Here is a 13,683-nt window from a genome sequence, read left to right on the forward strand (position 1 = left end):
CATACCACGATGAGGCTATTATTACCAACACACTGACAGCACAAACCCGTGGCACCGAGCTTTTTGTGTCACATTCTGAAAAGGGGTAGAACATTCTGCTACCGAAGAAGTGGACCCTTTGGATGCACCGTCGGTGTCTGTTATAGAAGAGCCCGTCCAGCCGCGAGGGACGTTTGCCCCTCTCCCTGCAATAAAGGCCTCTCCCAAAATGGTGCCTACTGTAATTTCTCCTCCCGGGGCTCCAGAAAATGCTGCGCCTCCTTCCCTAGCTCCACGCTTCAGATGGGCATTTCGAGTTCGTTGGAAGAAAAGTCAGTACCCCCTGCACTCTCAGAGCCTGGAACTCCTAAGACCCCCCTCGCCCCTACGGACACCTCATATGCCACAGAAAATAAATCGGCGCATCTCCCCACAGGGGAACAGGATTCGCTGCGAATAGGGTCGGATGAGCCTGTTGCTGAACCTTCGAAGTCACCGTTCTCCAGTGCTTCCCCAGATACCACCTCCCCTTCACTTCCGGGCCCCTCTAAGTCATCATTCCAAATGCCTCCCCACCCTCCGTCTCACCAGGACTTCACCTCCCCACTCACATCACCCGCCCCCGTTATCAGTCGAATGCTCTTGCGTTAGGTGGCGAAGCTCCTGGGTGGGGCAGCGTAGCGTCGCCACCACCCTATCCACTCCCTGGAGCGCGAATTGATTTTGGCCGGCCTGCTCAGCCAACGCCAGATGACGACGACGACGACAAGCCATTGGCGGCTACTTTAGAGAGCAAGTTGGCGATCAAGGTATGATGGTCCCTCCTAGCATATAAATGGACATTTTCCAATTCATTCTCCAGACAGAACAGACCAAACCCCAGCTCATGTTCACGATAACTGTGGGAGATCCCCAGAAGGTCGGCGATCCAATCAGTGCTCACATAGTTTACACCGTCACAACAAAGGTATATTTTGCCCCATGTCGATTCTCCTGCGTGTTGCGTGGCTTTAATCATATGCACCAACATAGACAAATCATCCAGCATTCAAGAAGGATTCTTTCTCTGTCCTACGACGTTACTCAGACTTCCTCTGGCTCTATGAGACCCTTGTTTCCAATAATCCAGGCATCATAGTCCCTCCTGTCCCCGAGAAAGTTGCTTTGGGGCGTTTTGAGGGGTCGTTCGTGGAATCGAGGCGCTTGGCCCTAAATAAGTGCATACAGAAAATCGCGAACCATGCAAAATTAGCGAATGATCTCGATTTTATATTTTTCCTGGAGTCAGACACGTTTTCACTTGACGTGAGTGCCTTTTATGTTCGAATACACTTCAACCCTTCATCAGCATTGATGTCGCTTTAGATCAAGCATAGACGAGCAGAGTCATCGACAGGTGGTTTCCTCGCTTCCCTAGGAAGTTCGATATCTGGGTCTAAATTCCATGAAACCGATGAAGTGGGTTGATATGTCTAGAGTCATGATACCGCGATTCAAGCAAAAATCTCCAGTGGTTTGATAAGAAGAAAACCTACCTAGATACACTCGAGGCTCAACTCCGGTCTTTGGTCAAGGCTATAGAGGCCGTGGCGAAACAACGGACGGGTAGGCTTCCTGTTCGCAACCGAATCTGTTTCTGACGCAAAGAATGTTTTGCTCTCACGTACAAGAGGTCATCACCGCAACTCAGGAATTCGCCGACACCATAGCAGCGCTGGCGGCTTCGGATCTGAGCAAGCATTTATCTGAATCTATGAAAGTACTAGCTCAGGTCGAAACACAAGCCAAAGAGTTGCACGACAGTCAAGCAAGGGACGATCTTGTTTTATTGACAGGAACAGGTGTGCACCCTCTTTAATACAATGATCTGTTGCTAACAAATAGGCGAACAGTGGACGAGTACATTCGTTTGATCACCTCTGTTCGGGTGAGCCAGGCGCCCAATTGCCCGCACCATGTTTACTGAGCGGCATCTCAGCTGGCATTCCAATCCCGCACCAAAACATACCATAATATGAAGCTAACCGAAAGTGAGCGCTTACGGGTCAGAAATGCGAATGAGAAGATTATACGACAACACACGGTGGATCGTCAATCGATGGTTCCTCTGCAGCGGGAGATAGAGCAGGTGTGTAGTCTGCCGGAAGTCCAATGCACCCGAAAGTTTCTCAAATTCAACAGGTCGAGTTAAAGGCTCAAGAAGCACGAACCAAATTCGAAGAGGTTACTAGATTATGTAAAGCCGAAGTGGACCGGTTCGAAAGGGAAAGGATTAACGACTTCAAAATATCTCTTGAGCGATTTTTAGATGGGATGCTGAGGCGCCAGAATGAAGTACGTGTTAAGGGACGTTTCAGGATTTCATAGTCTGATACATCCACCGTCAGATCATCGATTCGTGGGACGGATACCAGAAATTGTTGCTGAAATCAACTGATTTGAACAATGAAGCACCAACTGCCGCATGAATTTCGATCAGAATCATTCTAACGTCCCCATAACCTCATTTTCATTAGGCTGTAGCTACTTGTGTACACGTATCATGCCTTTAATGTCTAAAAGATGCGTCCGAGAAAGTCCAATTGAGAAAAGAATACAATGGGACCATCACCCGTAGAAACGAGGAATCTTCTGTATTCCATTCGCTTCCAGAAATTCCTCTGGTCGATCTCGCTTCTGGAGCCGACGTCGCGGATTGACAGGCAATCTTTGGTATGGCGATTCTGCCTCTGGATGGCAGGAGAAAAGTGATAAGCAGATTAGTCTGATGTCTAATCTAGAAACACACCATTTTGTGGTTGTTGGTGGAAACGTTGATATCCACTTGTCCGATTTCCACCCACATAATTGTTATTTAACATACCATCCATGCCGCCCATTGTCATATTCAGAGCCATTCCTGTCCCCATCCCCATAATCGGTCCACCCCCCATTCCAGAATAGAACTGCTGATGTTGCACTTGCAGTTGATTTAAGCGCATACTGAGTTCTTGAAACTGGATATCGAGCTGCATCCGGACTTGCGGCAGAATTGCGGGTGATTGCATCATAATCATAAGTTGAGCCATCTGGGCTTGAAGGCTTGGTATATCGTCTTGTAATGGCATTGTTGGAGTATTTGACAGTCCAGGCTGAGCGTCATAAAACTCTTCACCATCAGCTTGCCCGGAATTTGTTTGGGTATCGCCAAGCTCTGGCGATTTCGAAGTCTGAGGGGAAAGGGTTGATGGTGACTTACTCCGCTGCATTGATGAAACAACTCACTTTCCCAATTTCTGACAGATCATTTGCAGCTTCCTCACTTTTTGCAATCTCCTCTTCCGTATAATTTTTAACATGACCCCGAGTTACAACATCAGGAATGAGCATGTCAAGAGTTGAAATCTTTTCCTGACAACCAGGACATGAAAAGTCGCGTTCCAGTAAATGGGTCTGTACACATTCTTCACAGAAAGTTTTGGAGCAACACGGCGTTTTCACCGCCTCTCGGAAGAGCTTGTTACAGATAGGGCACTGGAGAGTAGGATCCGATGGTGGCCTCTCCCTAAGTTCCACTTCCGTCATCCCAGGACGCCGGGCTGTCTGCTTTTTCCAGGTCTCGCTGCAGGAGTATATATCTATTAGGATTATAACCCTTTAAAGCCGGGACAGGTTGGCGTACGAGTCTGGTTGTGCAACGACGAAACCACCCTCAGGTGTGATCATAACTCCCGGCTGCGGAGTGTCACCCGTAAGCTCAACAGACTTCAAGAAACTACGAGGAATACCAGTCGTCTTTTTCACGCGAGGCCGATTATCGAAGTCACGATCGTCATTGGTGGGACAATCGTGAATCCAATGTCCTTTTGCGTAGTCATAATAAGCAGTTGCTGCGGCTATCGAGAATTTACAAACCTTTCTTGTTACAGCGATGACAGATATAGCCGGGAGGTAGAGGTCTCGGCTCAAGAGGGAATTGTTGCTGGGGTGGCAGTGGGCGCTTGGGTCCTCCGCCACGAGAGGTGAATATGGGAGTAGCACTAGGATAAGTGGCGTTGGTTAGTGTTCGACTATTCTGCCCGCTCGGGGATCATATTGCGACACTCACTGCTTCATTCTTTCTTGAGTCTCCTCCCAGTGTTCCGACGTTGCTTGGAACATAGCCCTAATTCTAGCTTGTTCATCATTCTCCGGGGCAGGACGAGGGGTTGGATCCGTCTTATGAACTCGTTATGTGGGACAAATGTGCAAACAGTGGGAACGAGTTGCTTACCTGAGGGGGCTTGTTCGCAGCAATCTTCTCATCCTTCCCATCAAAGCGTTTCGACATTGATCCTATATTTGTTCTTCTCCAGGATGTGGCCATTGGTGTAGGCTGTGGTTGATCATTACGGCGGTCAGTAGATTGTGCAATTTTTCCTGCTGTATAATTTGCTGCGCGCCCTTTTCCAGGTTTCGACGCTGGCATTCGCTTCGCTACTACAGAGGATGACCGTGGTATTATGAAGTTATCATCGGTGTATTCTGGGTTATGTGGTCAAGTCAGAATAACCATGACGCATCACCAAACGTCTGACGCACCTTTGCCTGCCTGGTCATACAAAAGGAGGTCGAAATCAACCGCCTTCCCAAAATTATTGGCTAGGATCATTTCTTTCTTCAGGTCAAAAACAGAGATCCCAGTGCCATCAAAAGCAATCTTGGACTCGTTCTTCTGAGACTTGAATTTGTAAGAGACAGAAGATGCCATTATACAGACTCGAGCTAAGACAAACGGATCACGAGGACGAACAGCGGAACAAACTAATAGTTTAAGGGTGGGGGTCTGTCACAAAGCTTCGTTGGCGGTTGTGGCGACGAGCGCATAAGCGGTCGTGGTGGATGCGATTAGCAAGTCAGATAGGACTGCACGTGACCTGGAAGTTTGCGGGGCGGAGTTGACCGAGCCCATTCACATCGTATAAGTACTTTACCATCACTGATGACACTTGTTATTTCATGCGTCTGAGTGGAATTGAAGTAGAGGAAAAACTAAGATGAGAGGCCAGTGGCCCTGGTGGATCAATTTTCGCATTAAATTTCTCCCTCTTCCGGGCTCGAATCTCTGGCGGGAGGGGCCGCGAGCTGCTCGTCCATTTTTACTCGCTATGAATACTATTGGAATAGGATCAGACTGCATCACAAACATAATCACTCACCTTTGCTTTTGGTTCGTCATCGACACCCTTTAAGCCGACATCCTTCGGATTTGGATAAGGCGACTCCCCGAGAGGAACAGGATAGTCTGCCCTGTCTGACGACAAGTCCCTTGAACGACGCCGTTTATCGCGATATTCTTCTCGATGATGGCCCCTTGAGCTTCGCCCATCATCCTTGTCATGGCGTCTGTCGTAAGAGCGCCTATCATAATCCCTGTCTCTCCCACGTTCACGCTCGCGTTCCCGCTCACGACTCCGTTCCCTCCTATCGTATGCACTTCTTCTATCGCGAGGGTGTGGACTTCGGTCAGATGGCTCCACCTCCATGGCATCACGGTGGTGATGACGAGATGAGCGTTCTGAATCTCGAGGACGGTCCCGATCCCCATAGTCCAATTCTCCATGTGGCTCCTTGCGGCGGCGCCCACTCGTGGAGTTCCCATCATCCGATGCCTCGCGGAGCTTCTCCTGTCACTTTCCCGTCAATAATCTAAAACCGACTTTGTGTGTGGCAAGGGAATAGTACCTTTTGACGTTTGACAAATTTAGCAAAAGCTACCCTCCTTCCTTCCTCCTCAAGTTTCTGGAACTCTTCCAGTTGTTCCATATATGGGACAGCCTAACAACTAATCTTCAGATCCATGTCAAGCCAAACTTCTATGATATGCTCACATCCTCGTAGGACCCGTTAATATCGATGGCAGAAATTTTCTTCAAGGCGTATCGTAGATCATCTTGTAGATGACGTTGACGGCGCTCCGCTTTGCGACGTTCCTCCGCAAGTGCCTTGGCGCGAAGATCGTGAAGCTTGAAAGGTTCGAATTCGTCAATTAGTTCGAGTCGCACAAAAGAATGGGAAACTCACATGATCAAAAACGCGCTCTAAATCCTCTCGAGTGAAATTCGGCAAGGCGGCATCAGCTTGCACGACTCCCAAGTATTGCTCTTTGGTCATATCAATCGTGAATTGGAGCTGGTTGGCTTCGAGAACTTTCTCAACTTTCGCCGCTTGGCTTTCTAGCTCTTGGTCCAAAGCATCTACGGTGTCCCAAAACAGTTCAAGAGGGTTTGAACCAGGATTTCCGAGGAGATCGAGATATCGCTTATCATCCTGGAACAGAGGGTAAACCTGTTTCCATTTGGTTTTGGCCCTGATCTTTCCCGATGATATGAGTTCGCCCAGCAACTCCTAAGTGGGTGTGGCATTGGTCAATCACCCCCAACCAAAGATTGACGCGTTACGTACCCTGAATGCTTCGCGAGCCTTCCTTTCGAGAGTATTCCTCTCCATCTCCGTTCGTCGATGATGATCGTCGTAGTTTCTCTCCAAGACTCGGCTAAAATCCTCGAAAGCGAGAAGAACGTCCAAGTCAGCTAGTTCCCTAAACTCGATGTCTTCCTTCCACATGTCAGATGCATAGACAGCCCTTTGCGTGTCTCGCCATCGAGAAAGCACGTCCACTTTAAGGCTTTTGAACACAGCAACTAACTTTTGCATGGCTCGCGTTCTGGTCTCCCGTGCACGTGTCTGAGAAATGTAGCAGTGAGCGATTGTGTCCGCTTCAAACGGTGAGAAGATACAAACCATCTCAAAACTCTTGAGTTCATCAGTGTGCTCGTCAAATAAGTGCCTTCGCTCATCAACGCTCTTGAGGGACAACCATGTAGGATGTTGAGAAAATAGCCTTTCCGCAGTCCTGAAAGTGGTGTAATAAAGGATCTGCGGGTTGCCAGAAAGCAGGGCTTTGAAGCCAGGTCGGGCTTTGTTGAGGCGCGCATCACGTTCATCTTTTTCTTTCTGTTTCAGATCGGCCACGTACTACACCCTAGTCATGAGGCACATAACCATCACGTTGAATTTACACATGCCTCACCTTCTCCCATGCCGCCTTCTTCTCAGCAAGCGTCGGCAAGGCTTTGTACAGAGGGTCTGTGATGATTGCTCTCATTGTGCGATCCCATGTCGACGTGGCGTCAACACCTGCCTTCTTCAGCAAGTGAAAAAATGCTTTCTCAGCTTCTTCTTTTGTCGGGAATCCATTGATAGGAATGACAGGGTCGTCTGGCGCACTGGGCTTTGCAGGGAGGACGGAGTTGGATGAAATGGGGAGACCATTGACGAGAGGACGGGCAGGAAGAGTGGTGCCAGATGATAAGCTGCCTGTGATTGGCAAGGTGGAAGCCGGCCCAATGAGATTACCGGGAACGAAGCTGGGAGGACGATTCGCCCTGAAAGCCAAATGTGTTTCAACTGTACAAAACCCAAATTCAGAATACCCACGTTGGCGCAACAGTAGAAACTGGGCTGGCACTTGTTACAGGTGGTTTGGAAGCTTGTTCCTTTTCCACCTTCTCCATAAGTTCCATAAGTTCGTTAGGCATGTCCCATTTGGATTCCTTGGATTCCGTCTAATTATGATTTGCTAAGGGGATCGGCAGAAGAGCGAGAAGTGCAATACTTACGTTGTACCAATACTTGCGCCCTTGAGAGAAGTACTCTTTCCAAGTGGTTTTCGACAGCGCGCGCTAAAAAATGTTCAGAGAAGACAGTGAAGGCAGAAGGGAAAGCACACCTCGAAAGGTGACTTTAGCTCATCGGGCCTTTCCCAGGAGCTTTGCTTAGTGGCACTCTGGTTGCGACCTGGTAAAGAACTAGCTTCGATGAGCAGCCAAGCATAAGACGCACATGATACCAGTAAGTCCGTCCTTCGGCATTCCGATGTTCAGTCTATAAAAGGAATCGAATGCTTCGTTCCCTGCAGGAGGTGCTAAAGATACAGAGACATACCCATTGAGCAGGAGTAGGGAGTGACTGAGAAGATGGTGAGCCCGGCAATCTCTGCGACAAAGCCACCCTGTCCACTCACCATTATTGTCCGACGAAAGAAACGATAGTGCTGGTGGGAGAAATTGCCCTACTTCCCCGCTACCAAGCGAAGCAGAAATTCAGCAAAGGTGCCTGGCACAGCCACTACGCGATCCAAAACGTTTGCAAACACTGCGCTCCTTACATACGACTGCTGTACACCGGCACGACAAAAATCCCGCCAGTCGGAAACTAGGACCCCCCCTGGGAGCCACCGTTTGACGCCCGTCAGATGTCGAAATGTTTTGCCCATTTTCGCCACTTCATAGTTACCAGCCTCTATTGGGATAGACACTTCATAGTGCTCGCATTTTCTTCCCAAAACATATCTTGCCCAGTCATGCAATTCGATTCCCCAAGCGCTGGGGCGAGGTCCGCTCCGACACCAATCCCAGCGGTGCCCATAACACGGAAGTGATTCGACTCCTTCGGATAAACGATCTATATGTAAGCAAAGTATTACCAGCGACCCCGTTTGGAATGATGTGCATCTTGTCGAGAATTGATCCTCACACACAATGAACCCCCACGAATCACATTCAGCACAGAGCCATAGCTTGCGATTTTAAACTTGTGACTTCCGCCGTCGCTCGCACACCTTATCTCCAACCTGTTATCATTTTGTGAAGTTTTGACTTGAAGAATGGAACCGTCAACATATTACTTGTCAAGGGAAGTGGACGAGAGCGATAATGATGGTGATAGAGATATAAATCCATTTTTATTACATCCTCAGCATATTGTCTATGCGGAGCCGTGGCGGATATGATCTATGGGTAAATGAGCCAAATTCGTGAAATGCGAGAAGAAAGGCTGGATGAAAAATGGGGCCATGTAGCGCGTAACTAGTCTGCGGAGTGATCGGAGATTGTATGGCAGCGTTGAGCCGCCAGGAGATCGCAAGCTGTAAACATGAATCCTGTAGTCATGAGGACGCTCCTGGTTAATTTAGGCCTGGGTGAGGTAGAAGGACACGGTGTGGTTTAGGACACGGTGTCAGGTTTCTGACGCAGGGATTCCCAGACAAAAAGTACCTTTGCACAACATGATTTAGGATTGAGCACATACGTAACTCATCTCTTGAACTACATGCTACATCACAATTGGGAAATTTGGAATTACCCAAAGCCTCTGGTCAAAGTTTGGCGATCCGGCATTAAATAAACGCACGCGCACGATGTGGCTCACTCGACGAATTTCTTCCAGTGTCCCCTGGAAAGATCTTTGAATGCGATCAAACGCTGAAATGCGAGCCGCCTACTTGGTCCTCCATGCCTTTACTGATTGGACGATTGGGCCCCAAAACTGTGTTACACTTCAAGACTGTGGTTGGAGTTTCGGGGTACTCGCCAGACACAACCGCATCTCTGAGTGCTTTAGTAACTGGAACCAGATAGAAAGTGGGTCGAGTGCGACCATGGCGATACAGGGAACAGTCATGGCATCAAGGGGAGCAAGCCCTGTGTTCACCCGTTTCTTGTTATTATACTGGAACATGGCAATAGCTACTGGGATGACTTGTGTTTCAGGTTGTGTCATCTTAGAGCCATGTCTGTCCCCTTGCAGAGTAAGCAAGATCATTCTTGAGTCTCCTTGGCGCAGACACATGTCTGCTTGCACAGAGTAGCTGGTTCTACAGACCGATAGGCGCATAGTGAAGCGCGCGATCATCCCTGTGCCCCGTTCGAGGAAGTCAAGTATTTCGAAAGTGGCCCGAAAGAAATCGACGAGAGAGCCTTCTTGATCGCCACAAATGGCCCATTTAATGCGGTAGAGATAACGACCAATATCGTCGGGGATGCCGATCGCCCCCATCGTGGAGTTAATGAGTAAAGAATCCACGTCGGTCAATGGTGGGTTTGGGTTTGGGTGAAAAAATTCGTCCGCGGGTTGAGAAACAACGGTGATATCAGCCCTCTGTTACTCCAATGGCTGTCCGACTTTGGAGGTCGGCCAGCATTAGCCATTGTCTGCCTTGCAGCCGAAAGTTTAGAAACTATCCTTTCAGCCCCGGGTGGATATCTCACCTAGGACGGCGTTGGCCAGACGACGGATGTGCAAGCTTTGCCACTGCAGACAGCGGGTGCGGGAAATGCCACGATGGATGCTGGAATACTTGGGCTCGGCTTGATCAAGGCATGGTTCCGGAGCATTGTTGAAGCGGATGGCGGTAGACTAGGGTTATCGATGCAAACACATCGTGTGGCGACGATAATATAACGCCGAAGCATGTGAATTTCGAGCGACCCAATCGGGGATGCAGTCGGGTCCCCGTGTTAACTGCCTCCCTCACTCGAACATTATTCCAATTTTAGTTTGGAACACAAGTGTTCCTCTAGATACTATCATACTAGGGCTTCCTCTAACTTCAGCGAGTTTTTTCCACTTAACCTCTAAACCAGGTTTGTGGCCGTGTGTTGGAGCCCCTCGACCATCGCTCATTACGCGTACCTTCATGTTTTATGTTTTGCATCGTTAACGCGCGATCAATGATACACGATTATATTTAATGCATCATAGGCACGCTGCTACGACTCTCCCTTCGTTGGCCGTGTTCAAGAGCGTAGTCAGTTTCCCCTGTTCGATGATCATCTCCAACGCCTTGATCACTTCTTGTCCTATTCCTCTCCTCGAACATCAAGATTGGTTTGTGCACCTAGTGTGCAATGTCCAATTATCGAGCAGTGGCTTTGGAACTTCTCACATGTCACTGTGCGTCGCTTTCACAATCCCTAATTTTGTTCATCTTCGTGAGTGGACTGAATCAACTACGAAGACCCAGCTGCTCTCTGTTCCGTTATCTCAATTGTCACTCATCGGTTTCGTTCGATCACATTAATGTTTCCGACTCTCACACCCTTGCGCGATGTCGGGTCGTAAATGAGGAATGAGGAAGTCGACGGTGATCGTTTGGATGTACTGGGCTAGATCAACCAGTCCCAAGTTCCGCCTTACAGACAGGCAAGTGACTGACGATGACTGCTTGATTGGCCGAGCTTGCGAGGCTTTTGTTTCCAGAGGGGGTTCGATTTTTTTTACCGTGGGAAATGGGCAACATCGGAAGCTCGGCCATCCGAGCTGGTACTTCTGACAATGGCTGAGATCGACGAGCAGTATTTCCACCATAAATTAAAAGCGACGAGCGACGATCAAGAAGAGGGAAGCACTCAGTCTTTTTGGGCGAATGAGGTCACATCGTCACAAGGAGTAATACCCGGCTCCACGAGTAATATAAACTAGCCAGAATGGGCAACCCATTTCTAGCGAGCCGGAAGTGGGGCCCCGCGATTGAGTTCGGTGGTTGAGAGATTCACGAAATCTTACAGGCAATCAGAAAGTCGCTGAACCAAGGGTCGAACTCGATACTACACAAAGGGGTGTAAATACAGAGATCTCCGCTCCTACTATCTACAAAGTACGTCTCAGCTTTTATACGGTTCTGGGGACACTTATCGCTTACATCGGCTGACTCCGAGCATAGAGCCAAAACGGAGTCACGCGGCAAGAACAAAACAACCCTTGGCTTCGCGGAATTCGTCAAATATCCTCGTTGCTGGCAGAACGCATCCTGCCGGTTGACCAGTTACGACAGGTCCTTGGGTTTCTATTCGTCAGAAACTCTATTGTTGGTGATCAAATGACAACCTCAAGTAAGTAAGTGATCCATTTTCACCATCCCAACACCTATTCACCATTTCTTGTGAACAAGTATTATGAATATCCCCTCCGATAAAATTGGGGCCTGCACCATAGCCTCTCTACCAGTAGAGGTCATTTCTATGATTCTCCACTTTGCCACTCCTCTGTATCGGCCAGTCCCAGCAGTGGGTGGCGGGAAAGACAGCATTGAGAATTACATCAAACAACGCACCGCCTTCGCGGCGCTCTCCCTCGTCTCAAGAGCATGGAGACATGCTATTTTGGTCCTCTTTTTTTAAATGTAAGCTATGCGCGTAAGTGTCTCAGACTCGTGTTAGAGATCTGTAATTTGTATGTACTATGGCGCGTAAGTGTCTGCGCAACAGTTAGACAGTTTTTGTAAGAATAATAAATCTATCTCACTCAGACTCGTGTTAGAGATCTGGGAGAGGAGTCCAAAAACTCCTTCTTATACGCGAACTACACCAGTGGCGAGCCGTCGCATAAAGAAGAAAAATGGGGTGCAAAAGACGTGCCCCAAAACTTCACTTCCGCCACCAACAATCAACACCGTCCTCGCCACTCCGTCGTCGGAACGATTGTTGATATTCAACATCTTTATCGTCGATTGGTACTGTTCGGATGCGTTCGTGCGTATTTGGCGCCTCTTTCCCTAACACTCCAAAAATACGGCCCCTTTGTGCATACGCTTATCCTCGATAGTCGTGTTATACATCTTGAAGGACGCTCTTCCTTGTTCCGGTGCGAGCTATCCAGGAAACATCGAAGGCTTCGCCGATGCTTCAACGCCTGCATGAGACTGCGCAACTTGGAAGTGTATGGGTTCAATCGCTTCACCTTCGAAATATTTAGATATGAGGACGTGGACCCTCTCCTTAACCCCTTTCCGGTCGTCCCCATACGTTCCTTGACGTGGGCCCCTGGAGACTTAACGTGCCTCGGCCCTCCCCTTCAACAAGTAGCCTCAGAGCTCGAACACCTTCAAGTTTGTTCGTGGTCAGGCCCTCTCTTTCCGTTTGAGTTCAATATTTCTACGTTACGCCTGGATAGACTGCAGTCCATCGAACTGATTGGTGGGAGTATAACCGATGCGCAGCTGCTTCAACTGTTTCATACGACTGTTCGTGACGGTGTGGGCATGGAGACGGTATCCCCTCTTCGTGCAGTTCGCATCGAAGGCCACAGGGGCGTAACACCCGATGGGGTAGTCAAGGCATTGCAAGGTTCTGGGATTCATTGGGCGCTGGAATCGTTCGTCGTAAGCTTTCATCGGTGTCAGTTTCCAGGACGTTCCGACTATTTCCGAAGCTCGAGTGCGCCTCATGAAGACTTCCCTGACATCATTTTCAATCTCTGTCCAAACCTTCGTTTCTTTGCCCTTCTTTCGCCCGTGTCCCTCAATGCATTTAACAAGATCCCTCCAAAACTGCATTCGCTCGTAACTACCGTCACCATCCCGGTTACTCGCGAGGAATTAAGCTTATTTGCATCATCAATGACCGCTCGTGGTATCACAACTAAAGTCAAACTCCTCCGGCAGATGCTTGAGGGTTTAACGGTTTCAGAGACTTCTTTTCCGGAAGAACTCCGCGGATTTTCTATTGTTCCGTATGACCTCCCCAGTTGGCGTAGCGAACCGGAACCAGTTAGTCCATAGATGTTCCATAGTCATGCCTTGCTCTACATATTTTTTACGCATTCGACAAGCCAGGTCTTGGCGATTTCCAGGATAGTACTTCGTGTACGGTGTAATGGTCATGCAATCTGTCATCGAAGAATCTGGACCTATTATCTACATCCCTCATCTGTGCCGGCGTTGCTCTATATCTGGGGTTCCGTGCCCCGTGCTGCGCAAGAATGGACTTTCACCTGTAAAGATTATTATCACCTCTTATGCCCCCGATGGTTGTGACGTCTAGTGAACCCTCGCCATTGGGTCAGATAGATCAAGTTTAACTTCATGAAGATACTCATTTTCCTGGCACGGATCCTCATACATTG

At 48.8% G+C, this 13,683-nt stretch overlaps 6 protein-coding genes across 6 annotated transcripts; 3 read left to right on the forward strand and 3 right to left on the reverse strand.

Annotated features, from left to right (window-relative positions):
- The first annotated feature begins 106 nt into the window (after window positions 1-106).
- Window positions 107-849, forward strand: EI90DRAFT_1826786 (uncharacterized protein). Its single transcript, XM_039052239.1, has 3 exons — window positions 107-311; window positions 389-788; window positions 842-849. Exons 1-2 carry the CDS (start codon window positions 209-211, stop codon window positions 628-630), a joined length of 345 nt encoding a protein of 114 aa, XP_038913361.1. The 5' UTR covers window positions 107-208; the 3' UTR covers window positions 631-788; window positions 842-849.
- EI90DRAFT_1824500 (Vps5 C terminal like-domain-containing protein) lies at window positions 722-2,599 on the forward strand. Its single transcript, XM_039052235.1, has 10 exons — window positions 722-788; window positions 842-946; window positions 1,012-1,284; window positions 1,345-1,437; window positions 1,491-1,584; window positions 1,650-1,820; window positions 1,872-1,906; window positions 1,958-2,107; window positions 2,161-2,313; window positions 2,367-2,599. Exons 2-10 carry the CDS (start codon window positions 866-868, stop codon window positions 2,445-2,447), a joined length of 1,131 nt encoding a protein of 376 aa, XP_038913362.1. The 5' UTR covers window positions 722-788; window positions 842-865; the 3' UTR covers window positions 2,448-2,599.
- EI90DRAFT_1824633 (DWNN domain-containing protein) lies at window positions 2,467-4,911 on the reverse strand. Its single transcript, XM_039052236.1, has 8 exons — window positions 4,540-4,911; window positions 4,232-4,482; window positions 4,067-4,176; window positions 3,874-3,998; window positions 3,641-3,821; window positions 3,244-3,580; window positions 2,768-3,188; window positions 2,467-2,708 (listed from the first exon to the last, which is right to left on the reverse strand). Exons 1-8 carry the CDS (start codon window positions 4,706-4,708, stop codon window positions 2,587-2,589), a joined length of 1,716 nt encoding a protein of 571 aa, XP_038913363.1. The 5' UTR covers window positions 4,709-4,911; the 3' UTR covers window positions 2,467-2,586.
- Window positions 4,912-4,934: 23 nt separating this feature from the next.
- On the reverse strand, window positions 4,935-8,120 carry EI90DRAFT_3068216 (uncharacterized protein). Its single transcript, XM_039061080.1, has 14 exons — window positions 8,024-8,120; window positions 7,945-7,968; window positions 7,843-7,884; window positions 7,730-7,786; window positions 7,620-7,682; window positions 7,438-7,565; window positions 7,031-7,385; window positions 6,742-6,975; window positions 6,403-6,684; window positions 6,022-6,345; window positions 5,829-5,963; window positions 5,683-5,775; window positions 5,157-5,624; window positions 4,935-5,103 (listed from the first exon to the last, which is right to left on the reverse strand). Exons 1-14 carry the CDS (start codon window positions 8,024-8,026, stop codon window positions 5,032-5,034), a joined length of 2,280 nt encoding a protein of 759 aa, XP_038913364.1. The 5' UTR covers window positions 8,027-8,120; the 3' UTR covers window positions 4,935-5,031.
- A 1,092-nt stretch (window positions 8,121-9,212) lies between these two features.
- Window positions 9,213-10,086, reverse strand: EI90DRAFT_3225566 (uncharacterized protein). The gene is made up of 2 exons (XM_039066483.1): window positions 10,050-10,086; window positions 9,213-9,992 (listed from the first exon to the last, which is right to left on the reverse strand). The coding sequence occupies exon 2, from the start codon at window positions 9,835-9,837 to the stop codon at window positions 9,340-9,342; it is 498 nt and encodes a 165-aa protein (XP_038913365.1). The 5' UTR covers window positions 9,838-9,992; window positions 10,050-10,086; the 3' UTR covers window positions 9,213-9,339.
- Window positions 10,087-12,502: 2,416 nt separating this feature from the next.
- On the forward strand, window positions 12,503-13,541 carry EI90DRAFT_3068226 (uncharacterized protein). Its single transcript, XM_039061081.1, has one exon. The coding sequence runs from the start codon at window positions 12,821-12,823 to the stop codon at window positions 13,337-13,339; it is 519 nt and encodes a 172-aa protein (XP_038913366.1). The 5' UTR covers window positions 12,503-12,820; the 3' UTR covers window positions 13,340-13,541.
- The last annotated feature ends 142 nt before the right edge of the window (window positions 13,542-13,683 follow it).

The sequence above is a fragment of the Cantharellus anzutake genome (assembly GCF_015039405.1).
Source record: "Cantharellus anzutake strain C23 chromosome Unknown EI90scaffold_42, whole genome shotgun sequence".
Lineage (NCBI taxonomy): Eukaryota > Fungi > Basidiomycota > Agaricomycetes > Cantharellales > Hydnaceae > Cantharellus > Cantharellus anzutake.

Coding starts and splice junctions, on each gene's coding strand:
- EI90DRAFT_1826786 (XM_039052239.1), top strand. CDS start 209: ATGGTGCCTACTGTAATTTCTCCTCCCGGGGCTCCAGAAAATGCTGCG. Junction 312..388: donor TCGAGTTCGTTGGAAGAAAA/GTCAGTACCCCC, acceptor CATATGCCACAG/AAAATAAATCGGCGCATCTC.
- EI90DRAFT_1824633 (XM_039052236.1), bottom strand. CDS start 4,708: ATGGCATCTTCTGTCTCTTACAAATTCAAGTCTCAGAAGAACGAGTCC. Junction 4,483..4,539: donor GTATGACCAGGCAGGCAAAG/GTGCGTCAGACG, acceptor CACATAACCCAG/AATACACCGATGATAACTTC. Junction 3,189..3,243: donor ATCTGTCAGAAATTGGGAAA/GTGAGTTGTTTC, acceptor CTTTCCCCTCAG/ACTTCGAAATCGCCAGAGCT.
- EI90DRAFT_3068216 (XM_039061080.1), bottom strand. Junction 6,976..7,030: donor AGAAGGCGGCATGGGAGAAG/GTGAGGCATGTG, acceptor ACTAGGGTGTAG/TACGTGGCCGATCTGAAACA. Junction 5,964..6,021: donor TAGAGCGCGTTTTTGATCAT/GTGAGTTTCCCA, acceptor GAACCTTTCAAG/CTTCACGATCTTCGCGCCAA.
- EI90DRAFT_3225566 (XM_039066483.1), bottom strand. CDS start 9,837: ATGGGGGCGATCGGCATCCCCGACGATATTGGTCGTTATCTCTACCGC.
- EI90DRAFT_3068226 (XM_039061081.1), top strand. CDS start 12,821: ATGGAGACGGTATCCCCTCTTCGTGCAGTTCGCATCGAAGGCCACAGG.
- EI90DRAFT_1824500 (XM_039052235.1), top strand. CDS start 866: ATGTTCACGATAACTGTGGGAGATCCCCAGAAGGTCGGCGATCCAATC. Junction 1,821..1,871: donor TGTTTTATTGACAGGAACAG/GTGTGCACCCTC, acceptor ATAGGCGAACAG/TGGACGAGTACATTCGTTTG. Junction 2,314..2,366: donor TGCTGAGGCGCCAGAATGAA/GTACGTGTTAAG, acceptor ATCCACCGTCAG/ATCATCGATTCGTGGGACGG.